Here is a 22132-nt window from a genome sequence, read left to right as displayed (position 1 = left end):
ACGTACAGCACATTATGACATGAAAAATGTGACATCACCTTTCCCCTCCGGCAGCAGTTGGATCAGCTCGTATTTGGAGGCTTCTTGAGCATTCTGGTTGTGCTTCTCTAATGCAGAACTGATTACAGTGGGTGTTTTATCATTACTGGTGACCTGAGGCAGCACAGAAAAGAAAGTAAACATTAGAACAAAGACCAACTGCATCCATATTAAACAGGAGCTGACATGAAATGCCGAAGATTGTCTGATGTAACACTGGACTGATTCTGTGAAATACAGGGGTTTCACAGCCCAAAGTGTGAACACATAATTTTTTTTATTACTTTCATTTGAAAATGTCTTGCAGTTGTGTTTGCTAGACTACCAGAATGCTTCTGTATAAGTTGCCGTCATGTAAATCCATCCGTATCCTGACGATTCTCATATCAGGCCCCGCCTCTGGTTTGTTTTTGGTGGGGTTGTTGCCGCAGGAGACAGACCGCCGATGTGATTTTACAGCTGTAGTGGGTGTGGTCAGGCCAGAGGGCGTGGCATCATTGGGCGGCGGTGACGAATCAACATCCAGACAGGAAACGGATGGGGATTTCACGTGCTGAAACAGAGGTAATTATGACAATACATTCATCTTTATGAGGGTTATTTTTGTCTGTTTTGCTCTTAAATATCATGTTTGCTCACACAAAGCTCAGACATTCTGCTAAATGTCTGTTTTTATATTGAACAGAAGATAGAAAGACATTTGGGTTTAGAGCAACATGAAGGTGAGTAATATATTAGATACTTTTTATGTTCAGGTATATGTACTATTTGAATCTTTCTAATTAAAAAAACTCCATGTTCGTTTCAATTTTATTTGAAGTTTCTTTTTTATTATTTGTGAAACGTCTGAGTGAAATTTCAAAAAATGCTTGTAAATATCATAATTAATTACTAAGAAACAGCAAGTAGAACAGAAATAGTATTTTTCTGTAAAACATGCTCTAATAGTGTTTTACTTACAACCTTTTATTACAGTGGATACATTCTTTATTATTAATAAATGCATTATAATTTAATCAAAGTTATTGTGATTAGAATAAAATATCTACATTTTAGAATAACAGTAAAGTCATCAAATCTATGAATAAATAACATGAACTATGTCTATCCATTAAAAACACAATTCTTCAAAAAAATCTCTTTTCATAAGGCAATATAAAATTTTCCATTACTAATTTAAAGCATTTAAGAACAAGCCTTAAGGTGAAAATGTTTTTGGATCATGAATAAAACATTTATTCAGGAGTTTGAATTTTCATGCAAGAAAACTTTTATCTGGTAGTGAGATTTTACACGCAAGAAAAAAATGTGTCACATAATAAAAGTGTGGCATGGTTCAATGCGAAAAAGAAACTTTAAATGCTATAAAGATCCATAGTGAGATCTCAAATAATAAATCTCTCAAAGTAGCTGATAACTAACCATTACTGCAATGTAATCAAAATAAAGCTCTTTATTCGCCTTTACCTTGTAAAGCCTGGAGAGCAGGTGATTGACAGGAGACGGGAAGTCAAACATGCCATCAGCATCCATTGTCGTATTTGCCACGGCTGAAAGAGCACTGTAACGGGAGCACAGAGCGATCTTGTCACAAACTGGAGGCTCTTTGCCATTGCTGCTTATGACATTGATTCTTTCTGAAAAGACTGTAACCTAGAGTATAAGCTAAATATGAAACTCCACACCAGCTTTGAAGTCAGAAGCTAACTGCAGACGATAAGTGTGTCTTTGTCCTGCTTTAAAACTTCATTTGATTCAGCTCAAGCAGCATTACGGCGATTAAGAGCTCATGAAAGAAACATCTGTGTGTGCATATCAAGGACTGAGTCGGATCCTCAGCATAGCCAACAGGAAGATTGTCATTTGAATAGTTGAAAAATTGATCCTAGGATTCACAAAATGAGAGCTATGCAGTTCGTACTATATAGTAGTGTTTCTAAGCTGGTGGGTCCTGACCCAAAAATGTGTTGCAAATCTGTTCAGCAGAGAAAAAAACCAATGCAGAATGCAAAGAATAATAACGTAATCATCTTAAGAACGTGAAATCCCATTTTTTTTGGCAATGTCTGTGCGTCCAGTCAAACTTAACATAGACAGGACATTGCTGTTCTCATGAGAAATGAATGGGTTACTATGATAGCCAGGATTGTTTCTCTCATGCCAAATCACAGCTTCAGTAAATTATGTGTTGTTTATTGTGAAAAACTTCAACAAACAAACAAAATATTTTGTACAATTTGCTATGAACATCATCAAAAAAAATCTAAAATATGATCAAACAACATATATAATATAATTTTTAAAGAATCATATTAAATTAATTGCCCTTACACCAGTGTTATTTTAGTATTATTTATATACCACTATTATTCTTTATTAATATTGTAAAGTAGGTTTTAGTTTCATACAAGTTTTTTGAGTTTTATTTTATATTTTAGTTAAATGTTATTGTTATGTGTTTATATATATATAACTATTTAGGTTTCATTTATTTTTATTTCAGTTTTTTTTATTACCCGTATTTGTTTGTCTGTCTAATATTATATTTTCATTTTAGCATTGCAATTAAAAACAAATGCATTTGCGGTGTATTTCTTTAAACTTTAATTTGAACTTATCTTATCATTTTCTTTTCTTCAATGTAAAAAATGCTGCTGCATTTGTAAAAAAAAGCTTAAAAATTCTTGAGATCATTTAAATATCCAACTTAAGATAAGTAAACTATAGTTAACTGAACTTATCATTTCTATTCAAGCACAAACATTACGTATTCTGATGTTGAATCTTAATTAGTGATAATCACAGCAATCATTTTCAACAGTTGCACTATATTTTGATTTTGATTCGGACTCTACAGTAAGAGATGCTGGGTGGTTGTTGATGGAGGACAGTGATGTTCTTACTCTGGACACTGTGTGATGATCACTGTAGGGTTCAGGACACGGCCAGGACTCGGCTCGCCCGGTGCTTCAATCTGATTGGACAGCTTGTAGCTATTAAAAAACACATGGACATCTTATTACATAGCTAATCAGTGTGCATCTGAGATGTTCAGAATAGAGTTATAGAAATGTCACTGACCTTTCCTCTTCGCACAGACTAGGTACGCTGTGATACCACAGAACAAACGTCTCATCCGTTCTGAACATGCTGTTTCTACACGAGGACTGAAGGAGGCGAATTTGAGCGATGACTTCAAACTCCTGAAATCAAGAGGATGTTATGTTAATATTTTGTTTTAAACAACTTAAAAAAATGACAATCAAGTATATAATCAGCATAAACTCACCCGTCGTCTTTTATCGAAGTTGATGAAGCCATTCTGTAAGAGACATTACATTTTGGTTTTCATTACACCCTGCCAATGCAACGCTGACTCAGAGTTTTGTTCTAACACATCTTGATTCTGTCAGATGAGCATTGACAAACATTGTGAAACCACTGCTATTTTTATATTTCACAGCGTCTATTGCCCCATTTCTTTAGTTGTGTTAGTCGTGTCTCTTGGCGGGCTGTGAACTGAACCATACCTCTAATCGGTCTTTGACTGCAGTGTCCAGCATGGTGAGATCTCTGAGGAAGATGCCCAGGTACGGCACAGTGCCCTGAGCGCACGACTACAAAAGAAACACAGCCTTCAGATCCATCAAAGATTATAAGCACTACATCACACCATAAATACAGCGGCTAAAATAAGTGTTGAACATGTCACCATATTCTCAGCAGGATTGCTTTCTAATCACTGTTAGATTTCTGCTGGCGTCTTGCCTTTTTGCACCTGCCTTTTTTCATGTGTTCAATACTTTTCCCCTGGATCATTACAGTTTATTACACAGAATTGAATTTCTGATCTTATTTGTTTTGTTTTTTTATGTATTTATGGATCACTTGGGTTGTTACCAACATCTGATGAAAATTTCATGTCATCAGCACTATATAGTAAAGCGATAAATAGAAATATATTTACTGAGAGAACTTCATTACTTATTTTACCCGCTGTATATGCATATTTTTTGATATACACGCACATACTACCAAGTTTGGGGGAAAATTCTGTAATGCTTTTGAAAGTCTTCTGTCATGCTCACTGAGGCTGCATTTATTTGATCAAAAATACAATTAAAAATTATTATTATTGCAACTGAAATTAGTTGTTTCATGTTTAAATATGTTTTTAAATGTAATTTATTCCAGTGATGCAAAGCTGAATTTTCGCATCATTACTCCAGTCTTCAGTGTCAGATGATTAATCAGAAATCATTTAAATATGTTGAGTTACATTATGCTGTTTGCTTGATTTCATTAATTAATTTATTAATTTATTTTGGAACCTGTGATACTTTTTTTATATTCTTTGATTAATAAAAAGTTAAAAAATAAATATTTTGTAACAACATACCATTCAAAAGTTTAGTGTTAACTTATTTTTTAATTTTTTTTAACCTGTTAAATGTCACCCCGTCCCGTATACGGGACACCTACGTTGACTATACTATATTACAATCAAATTTAATCTAATCTTGACAAATTATATATCGTTGGAAAGGTCTAAGACTCCCAAATATATATTATACCAATATTTTTTGTTAAAAATTATGTAGGAAAAGTAATAGATCAATTTATGACAAGAGTGCACCCTCAGAAATCTACATTACAAAAGGAGCTTTGACCTTTGTTTAAAAAAAAGACTTCCTCGTTGCCTTTTTCTCTATCACATTTTAGAAATTATCAGAAGTTATATATCACATGAAAACATAAAATCTCAAAATTCATCCTTCAAACCCCATTTTAAAATCAGACATTGCATTACCATGTAAATGGCACATCGAAATCATGTTACAAAATGTTTTCAGTCATAAAATATAAAAAATTAGGTTTGTATCATGCACATTCAAGTCTATCTTCAAAAACGTGAGTGACAGTTATCAGGTTAAATAATAAAAAAAAATTATTTCATTGTTAAATGTTCAATTGTATTATTTCCACAATGACTGTTTTACAGCCTTGATGAGCTCTTGATGATTTCTTTAAAAACATTACAAATCGTACTGATCCCAAACTTTTAAACAATAGTATATATTATCATTATTTATAATAATATTTATATTTCTATATTAATATATATAATAATATGCTATAATATATTGAAGGTATATTGATTTAAGGATGCTTACCCCTGTGAATCTCCTGTTGTTGATTTTAGTGTCAAGGTTTGAAAATTTGGAAGTCCCCACCTGTAAAATTAAAGTGCTTTTATTATAATACACTAAAATCAGTTCAAAGGAAAATAGTTCAGTTCCTGTGTTTGCAGTTTTTTTCTGCATGATTCATTTAAATCTGTCATCTGGAATCTGAATGTGATTTCAGAGCGTTAGTGGAGAGCAACAGTACTTTTATTATGCTTTTATGGTTGTTGTTGTTGTGTCCTTTTTGGACCTTCACAATAGTGGTCAGTGGTCACTATGATCACTAAAGCTGAATTGCTCCTTTTGTGTCCCAGAGAAAAATAACAACAGCATAATGTCAAGAGGATGAGTAAATAATGACAGATTTTTTTTATTTTGGGGTGAACTGTTCCTTAAAGAACAGCAATAGATAATGAATTACACAACAAGTTTACAGTGTGAGGCATGACTGAATCTGATATTAGTCATTCTGTTCATGTCATTCATCCTCCCTTTAGGCCGTGCTCAATTAATGCAGTGTTCTACAGTGATGAAGCACATCCTAAGAGAATTTTACACAGAGAGCCAGGGAACATCGACTGGCCTGATGTTTTCCCATCAATGCATTGCCATGCTCGCTAATAATATTAGAGAAGGCCCGTGTGAATTGGCTGCTTTGTATCGTAGTGTGACTGACCTCTTTGAGAAGCTCGCGGCTCTGAGAGAAGTTGTCTTTCTCAGAGAAGATGTCAGAAAGTTCCTCGTATCTCTTTACAGCTTCTCTGTCGAAGTAGAGGAAAGGACTTTAGTTTATTCTGCACTGCTGTTGTTAAAAATGATGTTACCATTTCATATAATGTGCATCATTTCTTACACTGCAATGCAAAAACAAGCAAAAAATTATTTATAAATGTATAAAATATTTATAAAAATGAATAAAGAAAATACATTTAATTTAAAAAAAATGCATATTTTAGTAAACAAAAAATAATTTATTATATTTTGGACAATATCAATATATTTAGATTATTAGATATCAATATATTTAGAAACTAAATATATATATATATATATATATATATATATGTGTGTGTGTGTGTGTGTGTGTGTGTGTGTGTGTGTGTGTGTGCGTGTGTGTGTGTGTATTCTGTATTAATTCTGCATTCACATTATACTAGACCTATTTTTTAAATATATTTTTAAATTATATCTGTATATATGATTAATATACTCATTTATGAATATAAGAAAAATAATATATGAATTAATTTAAATACATTTGTATATTTATCAATGTGTACACTTTCAACATATATTACATTAAATACATATTAGCAATATATTTTAACCCATTTTTTAAAATATATTTAAAACATGAAAAAAATCATATTGGAGGAAAGTCTGTAGGGCAAATTGTACTGCACCACAAATAAATATGGACTTGATATTCCTTTAACGTTACGACGAGCAGTTTTCTAAGTAAATCCAGACCTGTCTGTCTCCTGCCAGGTCTTTCTCAGTCTGTGGATGGGGTTGCTCTGCAGCGCTGACAGAATGGCGTACAGTGAGGAGAAGTTCTTCCTGCTTCTGCAGGCCTGTTTGGGAAACAAACCACACGTTCACATGAGTCCTTCATCCTGACTGATGACATCGTTTACAGTGAAACCGCTCTGACCTCTGCCACGCTGATCCATTTCTCCAGCAGTCTGGCCCTCTGTTGGCTCTTCAGACCCGTGTTCCACAAGCACGAGGCTGTGACAGCGTTTGCTAAGCGATTGAACTGCTTGATAGTAGCTCTGACCGACCAGCACGCTCCTTCCCGGCCTTTCTTATCTCTCTGAGACCACAGAGACCCCAGACAGTGATAGGGCACCAGCTTCAGAAACAGATCCTTAAGGCAAAACAAACGCATTTCATTTTAGGGTGTTACCAACAGGTCCGAGAGGTTCACAGACTTTAGAGAGTGGGGTAAACTGTAACTCAGTTTACTTTTAGTTTCAAACTAATCTGTGGTGTTTTCCTCAGATTTTGTGAGCAGTGTGATCAAACTCACTGTCTCGATCCTGGTCAGCTGCTCTGCGATCACACTGGATGGAAACCCCAGGATGCTGGTGGCATCAAACTCAGAGGGATCAGGAGGAGATGTCACACCTTTGGTAGGATCTGTAGGAAATCAATATATCAATATTGAAAAATGGATAATAATTGCTGCTATGTCTATCTAACCTGGAACCAGAATTTACTATTAATGCTTGCTGTGAGGAAAATTATTTTATACATATATAAAATAATTTTTTTTTTAATGAAAACAACTTTTATTCAGCAAAGATTCGTTAAAAAATTATCAAAAGTTACAGTAAAGAGTTTACATTGTTACAAAAGATTTCTATTTCCAATAAACGTTGTTTATTTGAACCTTTTGTTCATCAAAGCATCCTGAAAATAATATATCACTGTTCTTAAAAAAAATGATAACTTAAATTATTATATTAAATTAAATAAATAAAAATAAAATTGTTCTTAAATTCTTAGCAATGCATATTATTAATCATATATATATATATATATATATATATATATATATATATAGAGAGAGAGAGAGAGAGAGAGAGAGAGAGAGAAAATCGACTTTAAATTTGTTAAGTTTTTAGTAATGCATATTATTAATAAAAAAATTACAATATTAAAGATATTACTGTATTTTTATTTATTTAATAAATGCATCCTTGGTGAGCATACAAGACTTCTTTCAAAAACATTTTAAAAAATCTTACAGACCCCACACTTTTGAATGCTAGTTTAGATCAAACTGTCAATGAGCTTACAGCTTTTAAAAATTATTTTATAGTGTTATTTCTATTAACTATCAACTACAGATTCTATTCTATTTCTATTTCCTATTAACTACAGATATTTCTATGAATTTTTAATTACAATTTCCAGGTTTTGATTATTTTGTCCTCAAATTATTGTGGCATATACAAGGGTCGGTAGAATCTAAAAACGAAAAGGAAAAGCCTTAGAGACTTTTGCAGTCATTGACTATAACAGCTTTCACTTCAGTGGAAATTAGCTTTTTTCCCTGTAATTCAGAACTCCATAACTTCATGTAGTTACATTCCTAAAACTAAAATGAAATATCGAGGTACAAATCCATGTTCTTGTGACAGGCGGGACAGGTGTTTGTACAAAGGGACTTAGAGAATAACCTGCACTGTCTGTTGTAAACGTACAAAAAAAATGGAAATGTGGTCTTTGTCAAAGGGACAAATATCCTGACCTGAGAGCGAGCCGGACAGCAGGGTTTTCTCCCTCAGCTCCTCAGCGATCCTCAGCAGTCGACCTTTGATTTCTGCACCCGAGGTGTCACCGGGAAGCAGGGGGGCCAAGCGTAACAAGCAGGAGGGATCGCTCAGAGAGCAGAAATCCTCGGGATAGTCACTCAGCCATGTGCTGAACACCGTACACACTGCCCTGAACACAACACATGTGAAGAAACACTCAACAATGCAGTTTAAAAGATATTACCGGCTATTCATAACTTCTGTTTAGAGCGTGTTGTGTAGTACATACTTGTTGAACATCTGACGAGTGTTACTATTGCTCTCACCCGGAGGAATTCCCAACCTACAAAATAGTTCATATTGAAATTGACAGTTCATTTTACTGTAATGTCAGTTAGTATTGCCAATAATTACCCAATTTTATTAGTAAAAATGTTATTATTGCAAATATATTAATTATAAACATATGTATATATGAGTGTGGATAGATAGATAGATAGATAGATAGATAGATAGATAGATAGATAGATAGACAGACAGACAGACAGACAGACAGACAGACCGACAGATAGACAGACAGACAGACAGACAGACAGACAGACAGATAGATAGATAGATAGATAGATAGACAGACAGACAGACAGACAGACAGACAGACAGACAGACAGACCGACAGATAGACAGACAGACAGACAGACAGACAGACAGATAGATAGATAGATAGATAGATAGACAGACAGACAGACAGACAGACAGACAGACAGACAGACAGACAGACAGACAGATAGATAGATAGATAGATAGATAGATAGATAGATAGATAGATAGATGAAAGATAGAAAGATAGATAGATAGATAGATAGATAGATAGATAGATAGATAGATCATATAAACTGTTTTACAGAAATCAATCAAATTTACAAACTCTAGTTATACTGAATTTTAAATTAGAGATGTTTTTAGTATTGTATTTACAAAGGAAATCTCACAAGAATTCACAAAACAAGAAAGGACCATGCAACTTATCTTAATTTCATGCTTGTATGTTGCTGAATTTGATATCACCAACAAAATCATTGCAAATGATTTGATATCTGAAAGACGATGACTTTATGAGTTCACATGCACCGTACCTGTCAATCAGGATGTCCAGCACTCTCTGGGTGGAGGTGAAGGAGCGATAGGTGGAGAGGAAGATGGAGATGAAGGAGGAGTCACCCATGCTGAAGGAATGTAGGAGATGGAGGACCAGCTTTTCCTCTGTCCCTGCTTTGACGTGCTGAGAGCGGGATGCTGTGGACTGGGAAGAGACGGGTGAAGATGTCAGGACAGAACTTCTGGAAGGTACAGCACTGAATGTTACTTGAGAAGATGGGGCTCACCTGCGGGCCGGCGGGGGAACTGTGCCCTTGTTTTACCACCACAGTGTAGATGATACCATCTTCCTCCATTTCAGACACAGTGGACTGAAGCAGAGAGACCAGAGTAAGCCATTTTGTGGATTTTTTTTTTTCAAACAGCCTTCCAGTGTACTTATTACAAGCTCACTACTGTATGTTATGGGCCTTTTTCCTTTGTAACAATAATTAACCCTCATTGCTTGTTCCCTGTGGGAATCATTTGTCTTACATAACCATACTTTTGATTAAAGGCATAATGCTCTGCATAATTGTTTTTTTGTTTGTTTTTTTTGCCTATGACCAACGCACTTCACTAACATGAGAAGTGACCAATCACAGTTTTAGTTTTTACTTGCCTTTTTGGATAATTTTACATACAATGAAAAGCATATTTGGATAAATGTACCCAAAAGTAATAAATAATCATTTTTTCACAGACATACTGTATACTAACATTCAAAAGTTTGAGATCAGTAAGATTTTTATAATGGTTTTGTTAAAAATCTCTTATATGCTCACCACGGCTCTATTTGCTTGATGGAAAAGTAAAAACAGTAATATTGTGAAATATTATTACAATTTAAAATAACTGTTTTCTATTTGATTATATGTATATATATATATATATATATATATATATATATATATATATATATATATATATATTAGGGGTGTAACGATACGCGTATTCGTATTGAACCGTTCGGTACGACGCTTTCGGTTCGGTACGCGGTACGCATTATGTATACCGAACGGTTCGTTGGAGTAATTAATTATATTTGAAAAAAAAAAAAAAAGAGAGAGAGAGAAATATAATGATATGCGTTCAACAAGGTAGCCCAATAACCCAAACAACGTAACAGGCAACGCCCCTGACACTCCCGAAGAAGAAAAAAACACCATCTTATATGTTTATGTTAGGCTACTCAGCAGGCGCTCGCTCACTCAGTACGCGCTGAAGGCTCGTTGCAAAATAGCATAAATGCGTTTAACAGACTAGAAATGAGAAGATCCCCCAATAACCAACAGGTCTGGTGTTTGGGTGCACTTTGGATTCCCTTTAAGCTATAATGGTGATGGCAAGAGAGTGGTGGATAAAAAAAACAACGGTATGTCGCATCTGCAGCGGGAATAATTAAAAAAAAAAAAAACACCAGCGGGGATATATGCGTCAGTACTATCTGATAAAAGACGAAAAAAAGGAGAAACATGCACGCAGCAAACTATCCCTGCAGCATTTAGAAACTATAGCTTACAGGCAGGGGCGATTCTAGGATTTTTTCAACTGGGGGGCACAAGAGGGGCCACGATTAATACAGAGGGGCCAATCTTGTGTTGTTTGAACTGTATATCCAAATCATTTCAAGAGTTCAGTAACCTTTAAAATCAGTAATAAACAGTGATACCCTATTATATTTTAATAGCAGTTATTCACTGCTCTAAATAAAAAAAAAAATCAAATACAATTTGTATTAACTTTTCACTTTACAAAAGTGAAAGAAAAACTGTAATAAATAAAATAATCCAATGTATGAATAGTGTACAACTCACAAATAATAATAATATAATTTATTTATAATAGCCTTATATAATATATATATATAATAGCCTTATTTATATAAATGCAGAATAACATTAATAATTCATAGAAATAAATACACAATTAATTCATTAATATAACTAATATAAATTTAATATAATTTCATAATGTTTTTGTTTATTATCCACATCCCATTCAATTTGCATAGCAGCAGTTGCAGTAAATTTGCATTGATGAATAAACAAAATCTACTTATGTCAAGGCTAATTAATCTTGAGCATATTGATTTAAAAATATCATATATCCATACTTTGTTAGAAAGCTACTTGTTCAAAAAGGTAGCTTTAATTTAACATGTAAAATATGTGGATCCTATAAAACAGTTTAGAATAGCTTAATTAGTCCAGTGTTGTTTTAGTATTAGTTATTTATTTTGCTATTTAATCATGCATTAAATAATTATGTATGATTTTTTTGAGAATGTTTCTGGGTGTCATCAAATGACGTTTTGTCAATAACTTCTGTGAAGGGAGGGAGAGAGAGCTTTGCAGGGGCAGACAGCAATCGCGGATCACCATGGTGATTTAGAACGCCAACTGAATTTATTAGGAATCTACAGACGCAAATAGACTAAAGGTGTAGAAAAATAAAGACCTATATGTGTATTTTGGACTTTTTTTTTTTTCACCACAAGTCTGAAAGAAGACGTTACTGAAGACAAACAGGCCAAAATCTCAAAATTGACCAGTAAAAAAACCGATGTTTTTGCATGTGTCCAGAGGTGGGTAGAGTACCCAAAAACTTTACTCAAGTAAAAGTAAAAGTAATTCTAGAAATATTTACTCAAGTAAAAGTAAAAGTACTAGTCTTGAATAGTTACTTGAGTAAGAGTAAAAGAGTATCGGATAAAAAAATCTACTCAAGTAGTTAGTTACTAGTTACTTTAGGTCATATATACGGAGCCTATTTTTATTTAGATATATAGATAAATGTAATGTATGTGTGCGTGTGTAAATGTATATATTTCATCAGCCTTTACTCCAATTTATTATAAAACCCTGTCTGTTTACTTAAGTAACAGATATAGGTTTCATGCCATAACATATTTTTAATACGACTGACTTTAACTTTCAATGTTAAATTCACATTTAATATAATGTGATATAAATATTGCTACTAATCTTTCATTGTTCAGAAAGAGAGCAAATAACATTTACATTATTAAAGATAATTTTCACTGACAGTCTAGATTGCAATCACTCTCAGAAACTCCCATTAAAATCACTGAAACTGTTAACACTGTGAAATCAATATCTTAATTATAGATTCGTACACACATCTGCACTTTGTTGTTTCTGACGAGAGGATTCGCCAGAAAGAGGTATTCAGTCAGTGAGCGAGTGAAGGAAGCACCGGCATTTCAGCGATGACTCATCGGAACACCTCTGATTGGCCATTGCATTCAAAAGAATCGTGTGTGATTGGTTATAATGCGCAGCGCTGTAAAAACACGTCTATCTCTGGCTCAGCGCCAGCAAGCGATCACAGATCTGAATTTAGCAGCTGATGATATGACTTGCTGAACGTACTCGCACCGGTGTGATTGTATTAAAATTAATAAAATCTTAATCGGCTATTTTTTGTCTTTTGGAAGCTGCATTCAACTTGACTCCCCTCTGTTATAAGCCACACACGTACAACAAACTACTGTCATAGTGGTATCGTGTACTGTAATCGAATGTAGCCCAAGTTATTACCTGTTAAACAGTAGACAGCACACACGTTCATCTAATAAGGATCTCCATCGCAAGCAAATAATAGCCTTTGCAGATTTGCTTTCAATTCAGTGCAGTTCCATAGCCACGTTTTCAACGCTGCTGATGCTAAACGTTACAACTCTGAGTGAACCGCTTCAGACGCTCAGCGCGTTGCTTCAGGGAACTAAACGACTCCTTCAAACTGATTCATGAACCAATTCACTCGTTTGCCAATTGGTTTGATCAAGCCTTTGAACAGAATTGACTCAAAAGAATGAATCATTCGCGAATGGGCATCGCTCATTGCCCAGAGAAAAATAGACGGCGCGTTTGGAATAAACTGAAGCATTTATAACATTTATTGCATTAAGATAAAGTAACGAGAGGTGCGTCGCTCACAGTAACGAAGTAAAAGTACAGATTTTTCCCAAAAAATTTACTCAAGTAAGAGTATAAAGTACCCATTTTTAAATATACTCCGAAAAGTATTAGTTACCCCGAAAAATTACTCAAGTAAATGTAACGAAGTAAATGTTACTACCCACCTCTGCATGTGTCTCACCCATATAGACTTTTTAAAAAAAAAGTCTTAAGTGTGGAGCGTTAGATAAACATTACACGATTTGTTTCGTCACCTCACTTGAGTGAAAAAAGTCGCTAATCGACTGCATGATTCAATAATGACTTTATTAGAATTGCTATTATAGTTTTTTTAAAACCATTGCTTTAAATTGCGTTGTTGCCTTTATCGGCTCGTTCGGCCGAAATCGTAACGCAGTAAACCCCTTTTAAATTCAGCATCAGAGGAGCATAGTAAATATAATGATTAGCATCTTGGTCTGCTCTAGGAGATAACATCGTCATCCAACCTGGTCTGTCTAACACCGAAAGACGTTAACGTTAGTACCAAACACTTCTTGCACTGCAACAACTCGCTAATCGAAAAACATCAGCTATTTAAAATAGGTGCTTTTTTTTTTGGAAAACAGCAGCTCGCTATTCTTAGTCCTCGTTGAGAAGCATCGCGACTCAATCATGAGTTATTTACTAAACTGAAAGATTATAATTTGAATTTGTGAGTGACAGACAAGTAGAAATGTGGGGGCACACTGGGGGGCCAATCAGTTTTCAGGAGGGGCCAGTGCCCCCATGGCCCCTCCCCTGGCTACGCCACTGCTTACAGGGAATCCAACCCAAACACCAGACCTGTTGGTTATTTTAGGATCTTATATTTCTGGTCTGTTAAAGGCATTCGACATTTTGCAACGAGCCTTCAGCGCGTGCTGAGTGAGCGAGCGCCTTAGGGGCCGTTCACATATCGTGCCTAAAAACGCGTGGAAAACGCTAAGCGCGTCTTTCTCCTCTTTCCAAAGCGCTTGGGCAGAAGCGCTCATGAGGCGTCTGTCTTTGCTAAGCAACAATGACGTGCTCTCTCCATGAGACGCGGAAATTTCAGCGAAGGATAAATGGATTTGCAGCTCTAAAAATCGCTTGCAGTAGCTCTGCTACTAAATTTATTTCAAAATTGCAATCCATATACAACTATGATCAGCTGATCCTTCATCTTGGCTGAGCTCTCAACGTTGTTACGGGAAAGGATGAAGCTGATTGGTTGGTTCTTGTCACATGACCCGCGGTGCGCTTGCGGCATTCTGAAAAGTTGAGATGTTTTTACATTTTGCTGTATCTAAAACGTATCGAACCGAACCGAACCGAACCGTGACATCAGTGTATCGTATCGAACCGAACCGTGAATTTTGTGAACCGTTACACCCCTAATATATATATATATATATATATGTTTTTATTTATTTAATTGTTAATTTGTTTAAAAACACGATACTGTGAAAAGCTTAAGTCATTTGTGGATTAATGCGTATTAGAGATGCGAACCATTTAAAACGATTCAGTTCGATTTGGTGAACTGAATGATTCGTTCGCGAACCGGATATCCAGACTGCTTTGATTTGAACTCTCTCTCACAGAGACACGGAAGAGAAGACAATGCTGAATAAAGTCATCGTTTTTGCTATTTTTGGACCAAAATGTATTTTCGATGCTTCAAAAAACTCTAACGGACCCTCTGATGTCACATGGACTACTTTGATGATGTTTTTCTTACCTTTCTGGACATGGACAGTATACCATACACACAGCTTCAATGGAGGCACTGAGAGCTCTCGGACTAAATCTAAAATATCTTAAACTGTGTTCCAAAGATAAAAGGAGGTCTTACATGTTTGGAACAGCATAAGGGTGAGTTATTAATGACATAATTTAAATTTTGGGGTGAACTAACCCTTTAAGGTTATCTATAACCTAGTGTGCTCCATAATAATGACAAAATTAGCATTTACAAGATATAAGCATTCAAAACATACATTTTCTAACTTCCGCCAATATGAGTCAACAATTTTGATCACATCGCCTTGCACTTCAGCTTCAGCTAAAATCACTATAATCTTTATATAAACACTATTTTGAAAAACAAAATATTACTGACCCCAACATTTTAAATAGGCCTAGTGAAACTCAAAACAAAAATGAAAACATTTTACTCAATATTATTTTTAAAATGTTCAACCTTTCAAACCTCTGATTGGTTCTGTCTTAAAAAGCACTTGTTCTATCAAATGGGCAGCCTAACTGAACATGATTTTGTTCCCAGCAGGACTAGAGCACCTTGGTTTTTGGATTAAATTACATTAAATGCCAGCCAATCAGATTGGAACAACTGATTTTCAGATCGTGTTTGCCAGTTTGTGTGCAATATGCATCAGAAGGTGCTGAACTTCTGAGACTATACCATCATTCAATTTCAGTTTTCAGCTACTATGCCACAAAACTAATTAAGAAAATAATTTTATGCTGCAGCTGACACAAACAGTTTAAAAGAAGCATTTATGTTGGCAGAAAGGGTCCAGTCTTACCAGGTCCAGTGGACAGTACCATGTGGTCTTCATCGGGGATGGCTCCCCCTAAAAAACACACAGACAAAAAAAATTAAAATTGAAGTACATCATGTATTTCCAATGTAAACACTGCTTAGACTGAAGATGCATATATGCAAGCATTAATAATTGGGATTTAATAATTAAATAAATTACAAGTGTGAAATGCGACTGTTGTCCAATAAGTTTCCAGAACACTCCCCATGTTGCCATTGGTTGGACAAACACATAGTCCCGCCCCAAACTCACCCTATTGGTTAAGCTGGTCAGGATACACTTTGATGAACATTACGGAACGTTTAACGGAAACGTTAAACTTGACATTAAATATTAAACATTTCCCCAAAACAGATAAGTATCAGCTCAATTATTAAACTTTGCTATTAGCTATAGCTAGAACTCCACTTATTATCCTAATAATGGTTGGGGTTAAAGCAAGGTAAGACATTTAAAGCCTGAGTTTGACATTTAAAGCCTAAATTCAGTGATAAGGCATCACATTTACATGTTATCTCCAATAAAAACTTTACGCATGACGGAAATCACCTCATTCTACCTTCCAGTTTAATTTCCAGCTCTTAAACAGACATATGCATTAGAATGCTTTTGATTTACTCAACTCATTTGACAGAGATTTTCCCTCATTAAAAATGCATGAGACAACAGGCCAAAAACAAACCCGGTGACATAGTTATGAGTAACTGTCTGAAACATCCACATGCGCTCCAGGAGAATGAACCACATCAATCACTTACTAAGAACAGTGTTCGAATGTGAACACAAATTTCAGATATCGACTTAAAAAGATGCTATTTTGTCTGAGCAGGAAATGCTGAATTGTTATGAAGCACACAAGATACTTTGTAATAATCTTGAGAAGTCTTGAGAAAAGCCATAACCCTAAGCAAACCAAAACATTCATACATTACCTCAGTTGCAGTTAATTTGCTTGAAATCATTCAGTGTTGTGTGTGCCTTAAATGGAAAAACAACTCAAGGGAAAAGACTACCTTCAACTCAGCAAGTCCAGACAGGCAGAGATTTGCCAACTTCCTTGAAATTCTTTGAGTTTGCCGGAGAACTCCATTTCCTTCAGGCCTTTTCATCTGTTCAATTTAATCTATTTTTCTTGCTGCTGCTTACAGAGGAGTGTTGATTTCATTCAGCGAGGTTCTTAGTCTATCTGTCTTCCCCGCTCAAACCTCACTCTCTCTGTTATGGAGCCATGTAAACACACCTGAGCTTTTCGCTGGGCCAACCCCTTCCATACACACACACACACACACACACACACACACACACGAATACGTCACAAGAGCACTCCTGTTACAGACTCACACACAGTCTCTCTCTCTTCCTCCTTCATTTATTTATGGGTTAATCTCATAAAACCTCCAGCTCATAAAACACACAGACACACACACACATATATATATATATATATATATATATATATATATATGTGTGTGTGTGTATTTATATATATTTGTGTGTGTGTGTGTGTGTGTGTGATTGTCTAAATATATGTATATATACAGTATATATGAATTAAAAATGCAAAAATCCTAAAAACAAATTGCCTGATCTGGGGACTGATTTGGACTTTCATATCAAAATATATTTATATCCGAAATTTATTTATACTATATTATAATATTTCTATGTTAATAATATCCTCGTTTGCCATACAAATTTAATGGACCTTAAAATATGTTTACGTTTCTTTATTCACATACATTCTTATTTTAATTGTAGGGGAAAATATGACTGAATAATATATATATATATATATATATATTAGGGGTGTAACGGTTCACAAAATTCACGGTTCGGTTCGATACGATACACTGATGTCACGGTTCGGTTCGGTTCGGTTCGATACGTTTTAGATACAGCAAAATGTAAAAACATCTCAACTTTTCAGAGTGCCGCAAGCGCACCGCGGGTCATGTGACAAGAACCAACCAATCAGCTTCATCCTTTCCCGTAACAACGTTGAGAGCTCAGCCAAGATGAAGGAACAGCTGATCATAGTTGTATATGGATTGCAATTTTGAAATACATTCAGTAGCAGAGCTACTGCAAGCGATTTTTAGAGCTGCAAATCCATTTATCCTTCGCTGAAATTTCCGCGTCTCATGGAGAGAGCACGTCATTGTTGCTTAGCAAAGACAGACGCCTCATGAGCGCTTCTGCCCGAGCGCTTTGGAAAGGAGGAGAAAGACGCGCTTAGCGTTTTCCATGCGTTTTTAGGCGCGATATGTGAACGGCCCCTAAGGCGCTCGCTCACTCAGCACGCGCTGAAGGCTCGTTGCAAAATGTCTAATGCATTTAACAGACCAGAAATATAAGATCCTAAAATAACCAACAGGTCTGGTGTTTGGGTTGGATTCCCTGTAAGCTATAGTTTCTAAATGCTGCAGGGATAGTTTGCTGCGTGCATGTTTCTCCTTTTTTTCGTCTTTTCCCAGATAGTACTGACGCATATATCCCAGATATTCCCGCTGGTTTTTTTTTTTTTTTTTTTTTTGTAATCCCGCTGGTGTACCCTGTCATGTTGCAGATGCGACATACCGTTGTTTTTTTTATCCACCACTCTCTTGCCATCACCATTATAGCTTAAAGGGAATCCAAAGTGCACCCAAACACCAGACCTGTTGGTTATTGGAGGATCTTCTCATTTCTAGTCTGTTAAACACATTGGCTATTTTGCAACGAGCCTTCAGCGCGTACTGAGTGAGCGAGCGCCTGCTGAGTAGCCTAACATAAACATATAAGATGGTGTTTTTTTCTTCTTCGGGAGTGTCAGGGGCGTTGCCTGTTACGTTGTTTGGGTTATTGGGCTACCTTGTTGAACGCATATCATTATATTTCTTTCTCTCTCTTTTTTTTTTTTCAAATATAATTAATTACTCCAACGAACCGTTCGGTATACATAATGCGTACCGCGTACCGAACCGAAAGCGTCGTACCGAACGGTTCAATACGAATACGCGTATCGTTACACCCCTAATATATATATATATATATATATATATATATATATATATATATATATATATATATATATAATACATTTATTTATTATATATTTTTTTATGTTTCTTTTTTTCAGTAATTTTTTAATTTGGGGGGAAATATGAATGAAAAATACTTTTTTTTTCATTATATATATTTGTATTTAAAAATAAAAATAGGCTTCGCTTTTAATGCCCATATAGATTGTTATTTTAATTTGGGGTGAATAAATGACTGAAAAAAAGTGTAATAAATATATAAAAATATATAAATAAAAACATAATGGTCCCTTTTCTTTATGCACAGAATTTATTTTATTTTTGGGGGAAATATGATTTAAACAGGTTCTCATAGGCCTTACGTGTGTAGAATTATGCCACTAACATGTTTGGTGAAGTTTAATGCAATGAATGAAACGGGAGTAAATAAATACACACAAATGTATCGGCTTCAGATTTCAAGAATGGCAGCTTTCTAGTCAAATCTACTGCTCAACAAGTCTGCATGTAAAACAACCAGCATTTCATGATTGATCTTAAAAGAGATATTCTTTAAACAGCAATGCATGACATGAAAAATGCCTGCTAATAAAACACGGGGCAACACCTGTTTATCTAAAAGGGATACTCAACTGAAAGCACATATTGACACAGAGATGGCGACATGCCGTGCAGGTGTTTGGTTTTGGTTACACTTCATGCAGTCCTGAGAGCAATGAGCATTAACCTTGCTGATTACAACCTATTTGCTGTGCTGGAGTCTTGATTATGTATAACGAAATGGCAGACTTCTCTGTTTTAGAAAGTAAAAATAGGCCTAGCTGTCTCTGTGAGACACCGCAACAGGTGAACCACAGACATGAAGTTATATTACTCTAGACTGAACTGAAACTTGGATTACAAAAATCTTTGAGGATTGTCTTTCCTACTGAGGAATCTTTTCTTTTCTTTTTCTTTATCTTTTCTTTCTTGTGTAAGTGCCACTTAAGCCATATGCATGTGGAGCACCGTCTCGTTTGAAAACAAATGTAATACAAACTGTAAGGGTTGGATGTTTTGAAAAATCTGTAATCCTGGGTTATGTAAGATGATAATAGTAACTCTTGCATTGCTGTACTGAGTCATTTATGTAAAGCAAAGTGTAAAACTCCTTGATTTTCATTACCAATACTCACTGAGTCAGGTCTGGAATGAGCCTTAACAGTTCATTAACGCAGACGCTTTTACATTAGCAGCTAATGTCACGTTGCGAAATTCATGTTACGAAATTCATACCCTTGGGTACGTTTGGAAACTTTGTGTTTTACCATTAGGTTAAACCAGCTGTGAGTTTCCATGGCTTTTCTCGGCCAGCAGGAAGTGCTTAATATGTGTGGACAAACACAGGAAACAGGACATGCTGTCATGTCATGCTGCCCTTCCTCCCTCCACACGCTCTTATTCTCTCAGTCAACACGCCTCGGGGGAGGGGGACAAGAAAACCCCAAGACGATATCAGCTGCTCTGTGTTTACTATCCTCTCTGCCCTCAGTAGGGTGCAGCTGTAACACAAGGCAGTTGTAAACTAACAACATTTTTCATTCTCAAACAGTCTAGCATAATGAGACTTATACAGACTATGATCAAGATTAAGCTATAATACAGGACTTTATCATTGCTGAGAGGTCAGGGGCTATTATTATATTATTACATGATTGAACTGGCTTCAGATTTCAATAATGGCAGCCTTCCCATCAAATCATGAATAGGAATTATTCCAAAGCACTAATATTATTATAATGTGTTGCTTGCAACCATTCAGGTTTACATTATTCTTATTTATTTTTTTATTATAATCTTTATAATCCAACATTTAGTTCAAGTTTTGATAATTGTGTTTGTGCATTTGGTCATTTTTATTATTATAAAAAAAAACTATATTTATGTAGTTTATTAAGTTTTTTTATTATAGTTTATTTAGTACTTCAACTAAATTAAAAATAAGAAAAGTTGCCTCAGCAATTAGCTGAAAAAATTATATTAAAATTGTATTTTATTTCGCTTGATGGATTTTTTTCCCAAATATTTTTATGGCTTTATTTAATGATGATAACCCTGAATAGAACCAATTTATAATGTAATGCTTTTTTCACAGTGTTACTGCTTTAATTGATTTTTGAAAAAATAAATGCTGCCTTAGTGAGCATAATAGAGCATATTATGCCTTAGTGAGCATAACAACTTTATGACCCAAAAATTGTTTCAAATGTTTCTAAACCAAAAGATGGCAGGTTTATTTAGAGTAGTCTGTGAGTTAAGGAAAATGTAAAACAAAAACAAAAAATGTCACAATGTTCTCCCCTGCTAATACAGCTGGTTCCCAAGCATTAAAAACCTTATGCATCTCTTTCAGCTGCGTTCTCACCGAATTGTATCGTAAATACATACTGTTTCTGTCTTCTCTATGAATACCTCGTCTTGCTCTCTTTTATCTCTCTTCTTGTGTTCACATCTATTACTGCATCGACCAACTTTTCCTCTTTCTCAGCCAATGGAAATAACACGGTGACCCCATGAACACTCGCCGCTGAAGATCACAATAGAGCTTAATGGAGTTGTGGAGAGGTTTAGTCGATGCGGTGTTGCAGGCATTTCAGTGACACACAGCACTGCATGTGGCCCAGGGTGCACCATTCAGGGGACATAATGAGCCCTCTGTAGACAAACTGGGTCAGCTAAGGCTGTTTGTAGCTAAACAATTATCTAGGCCTGCCTCTCCACCCTCCTCCCTCTCTCTTTTTACGTTACACCCAGATATGCACACAAGGAAGTTGCACAGCAATGACTACAAACACATTTTAACCTCCACATATGCATCCTGCCACTGTCATTGAAGATTCAAGAGAGGGCCGGATCTAGTTTCATCCTGTTGAGTCTTCTCTGGCCTTGCATTTGTGTCATCCGAGCAAGTCCCGACAAAAGATCCAGTGTGTTTTCTAC

The 22132-nt window shown here is 35.3% G+C and overlaps 1 protein-coding gene across 4 annotated transcripts in view; it reads right to left on the bottom strand.

The window, feature by feature from the left end:
* Positions 1-22132, bottom strand: part of LOC113115739 (ral guanine nucleotide dissociation stimulator-like) — a 29050-nt gene that overhangs the window by 3289 nt on the left and 3629 nt on the right. For 3 of the 4 annotated variants that reach the window (XM_026283313.1, XM_026283310.1, XM_026283312.1), the window contains 17 exons: positions 16116-16163; positions 9871-9954; positions 9622-9788; positions 8778-8831; positions 8485-8678; positions 7258-7367; positions 6880-7095; positions 6696-6799; positions 5902-5986; positions 5214-5273; positions 3570-3656; positions 3329-3361; positions 3121-3242; positions 2943-3032; positions 1507-1600; positions 365-592; positions 39-153 (listed from right to left, as the gene is read on the bottom strand). In XM_026283313.1, coding sequence (XP_026139098.1) covers positions 39-153; positions 365-592; positions 1507-1600; positions 2943-3032; positions 3121-3242; positions 3329-3361; positions 3570-3656; positions 5214-5273; positions 5902-5986; positions 6696-6799; positions 6880-7095; positions 7258-7367; positions 8485-8678; positions 8778-8831; positions 9622-9788; positions 9871-9954; positions 16116-16163 — 1891 coding nt within the window. Of the gene's footprint in view, positions 1-38; positions 154-364; positions 593-1506; positions 1601-2942; positions 3033-3120; positions 3243-3328; positions 3362-3569; positions 3657-5213; positions 5274-5901; positions 5987-6695; positions 6800-6879; positions 7096-7257; positions 7368-8484; positions 8679-8777; positions 8832-9621; positions 9789-9870; positions 9955-16115; positions 16164-17146; positions 17503-22132 lie in introns of those variants that run through there. The other variant, XM_026283314.1, reaches the window with a different exon arrangement.

The sequence above is a fragment of the Carassius auratus genome, chromosome 16, assembly GCF_003368295.1.
Source record: "Carassius auratus strain Wakin chromosome 16, ASM336829v1, whole genome shotgun sequence".
Lineage (NCBI taxonomy): Eukaryota > Metazoa > Chordata > Actinopteri > Cypriniformes > Cyprinidae > Carassius > Carassius auratus.
This window is presented reverse-complemented; position numbering and strand designations above follow the sequence as displayed.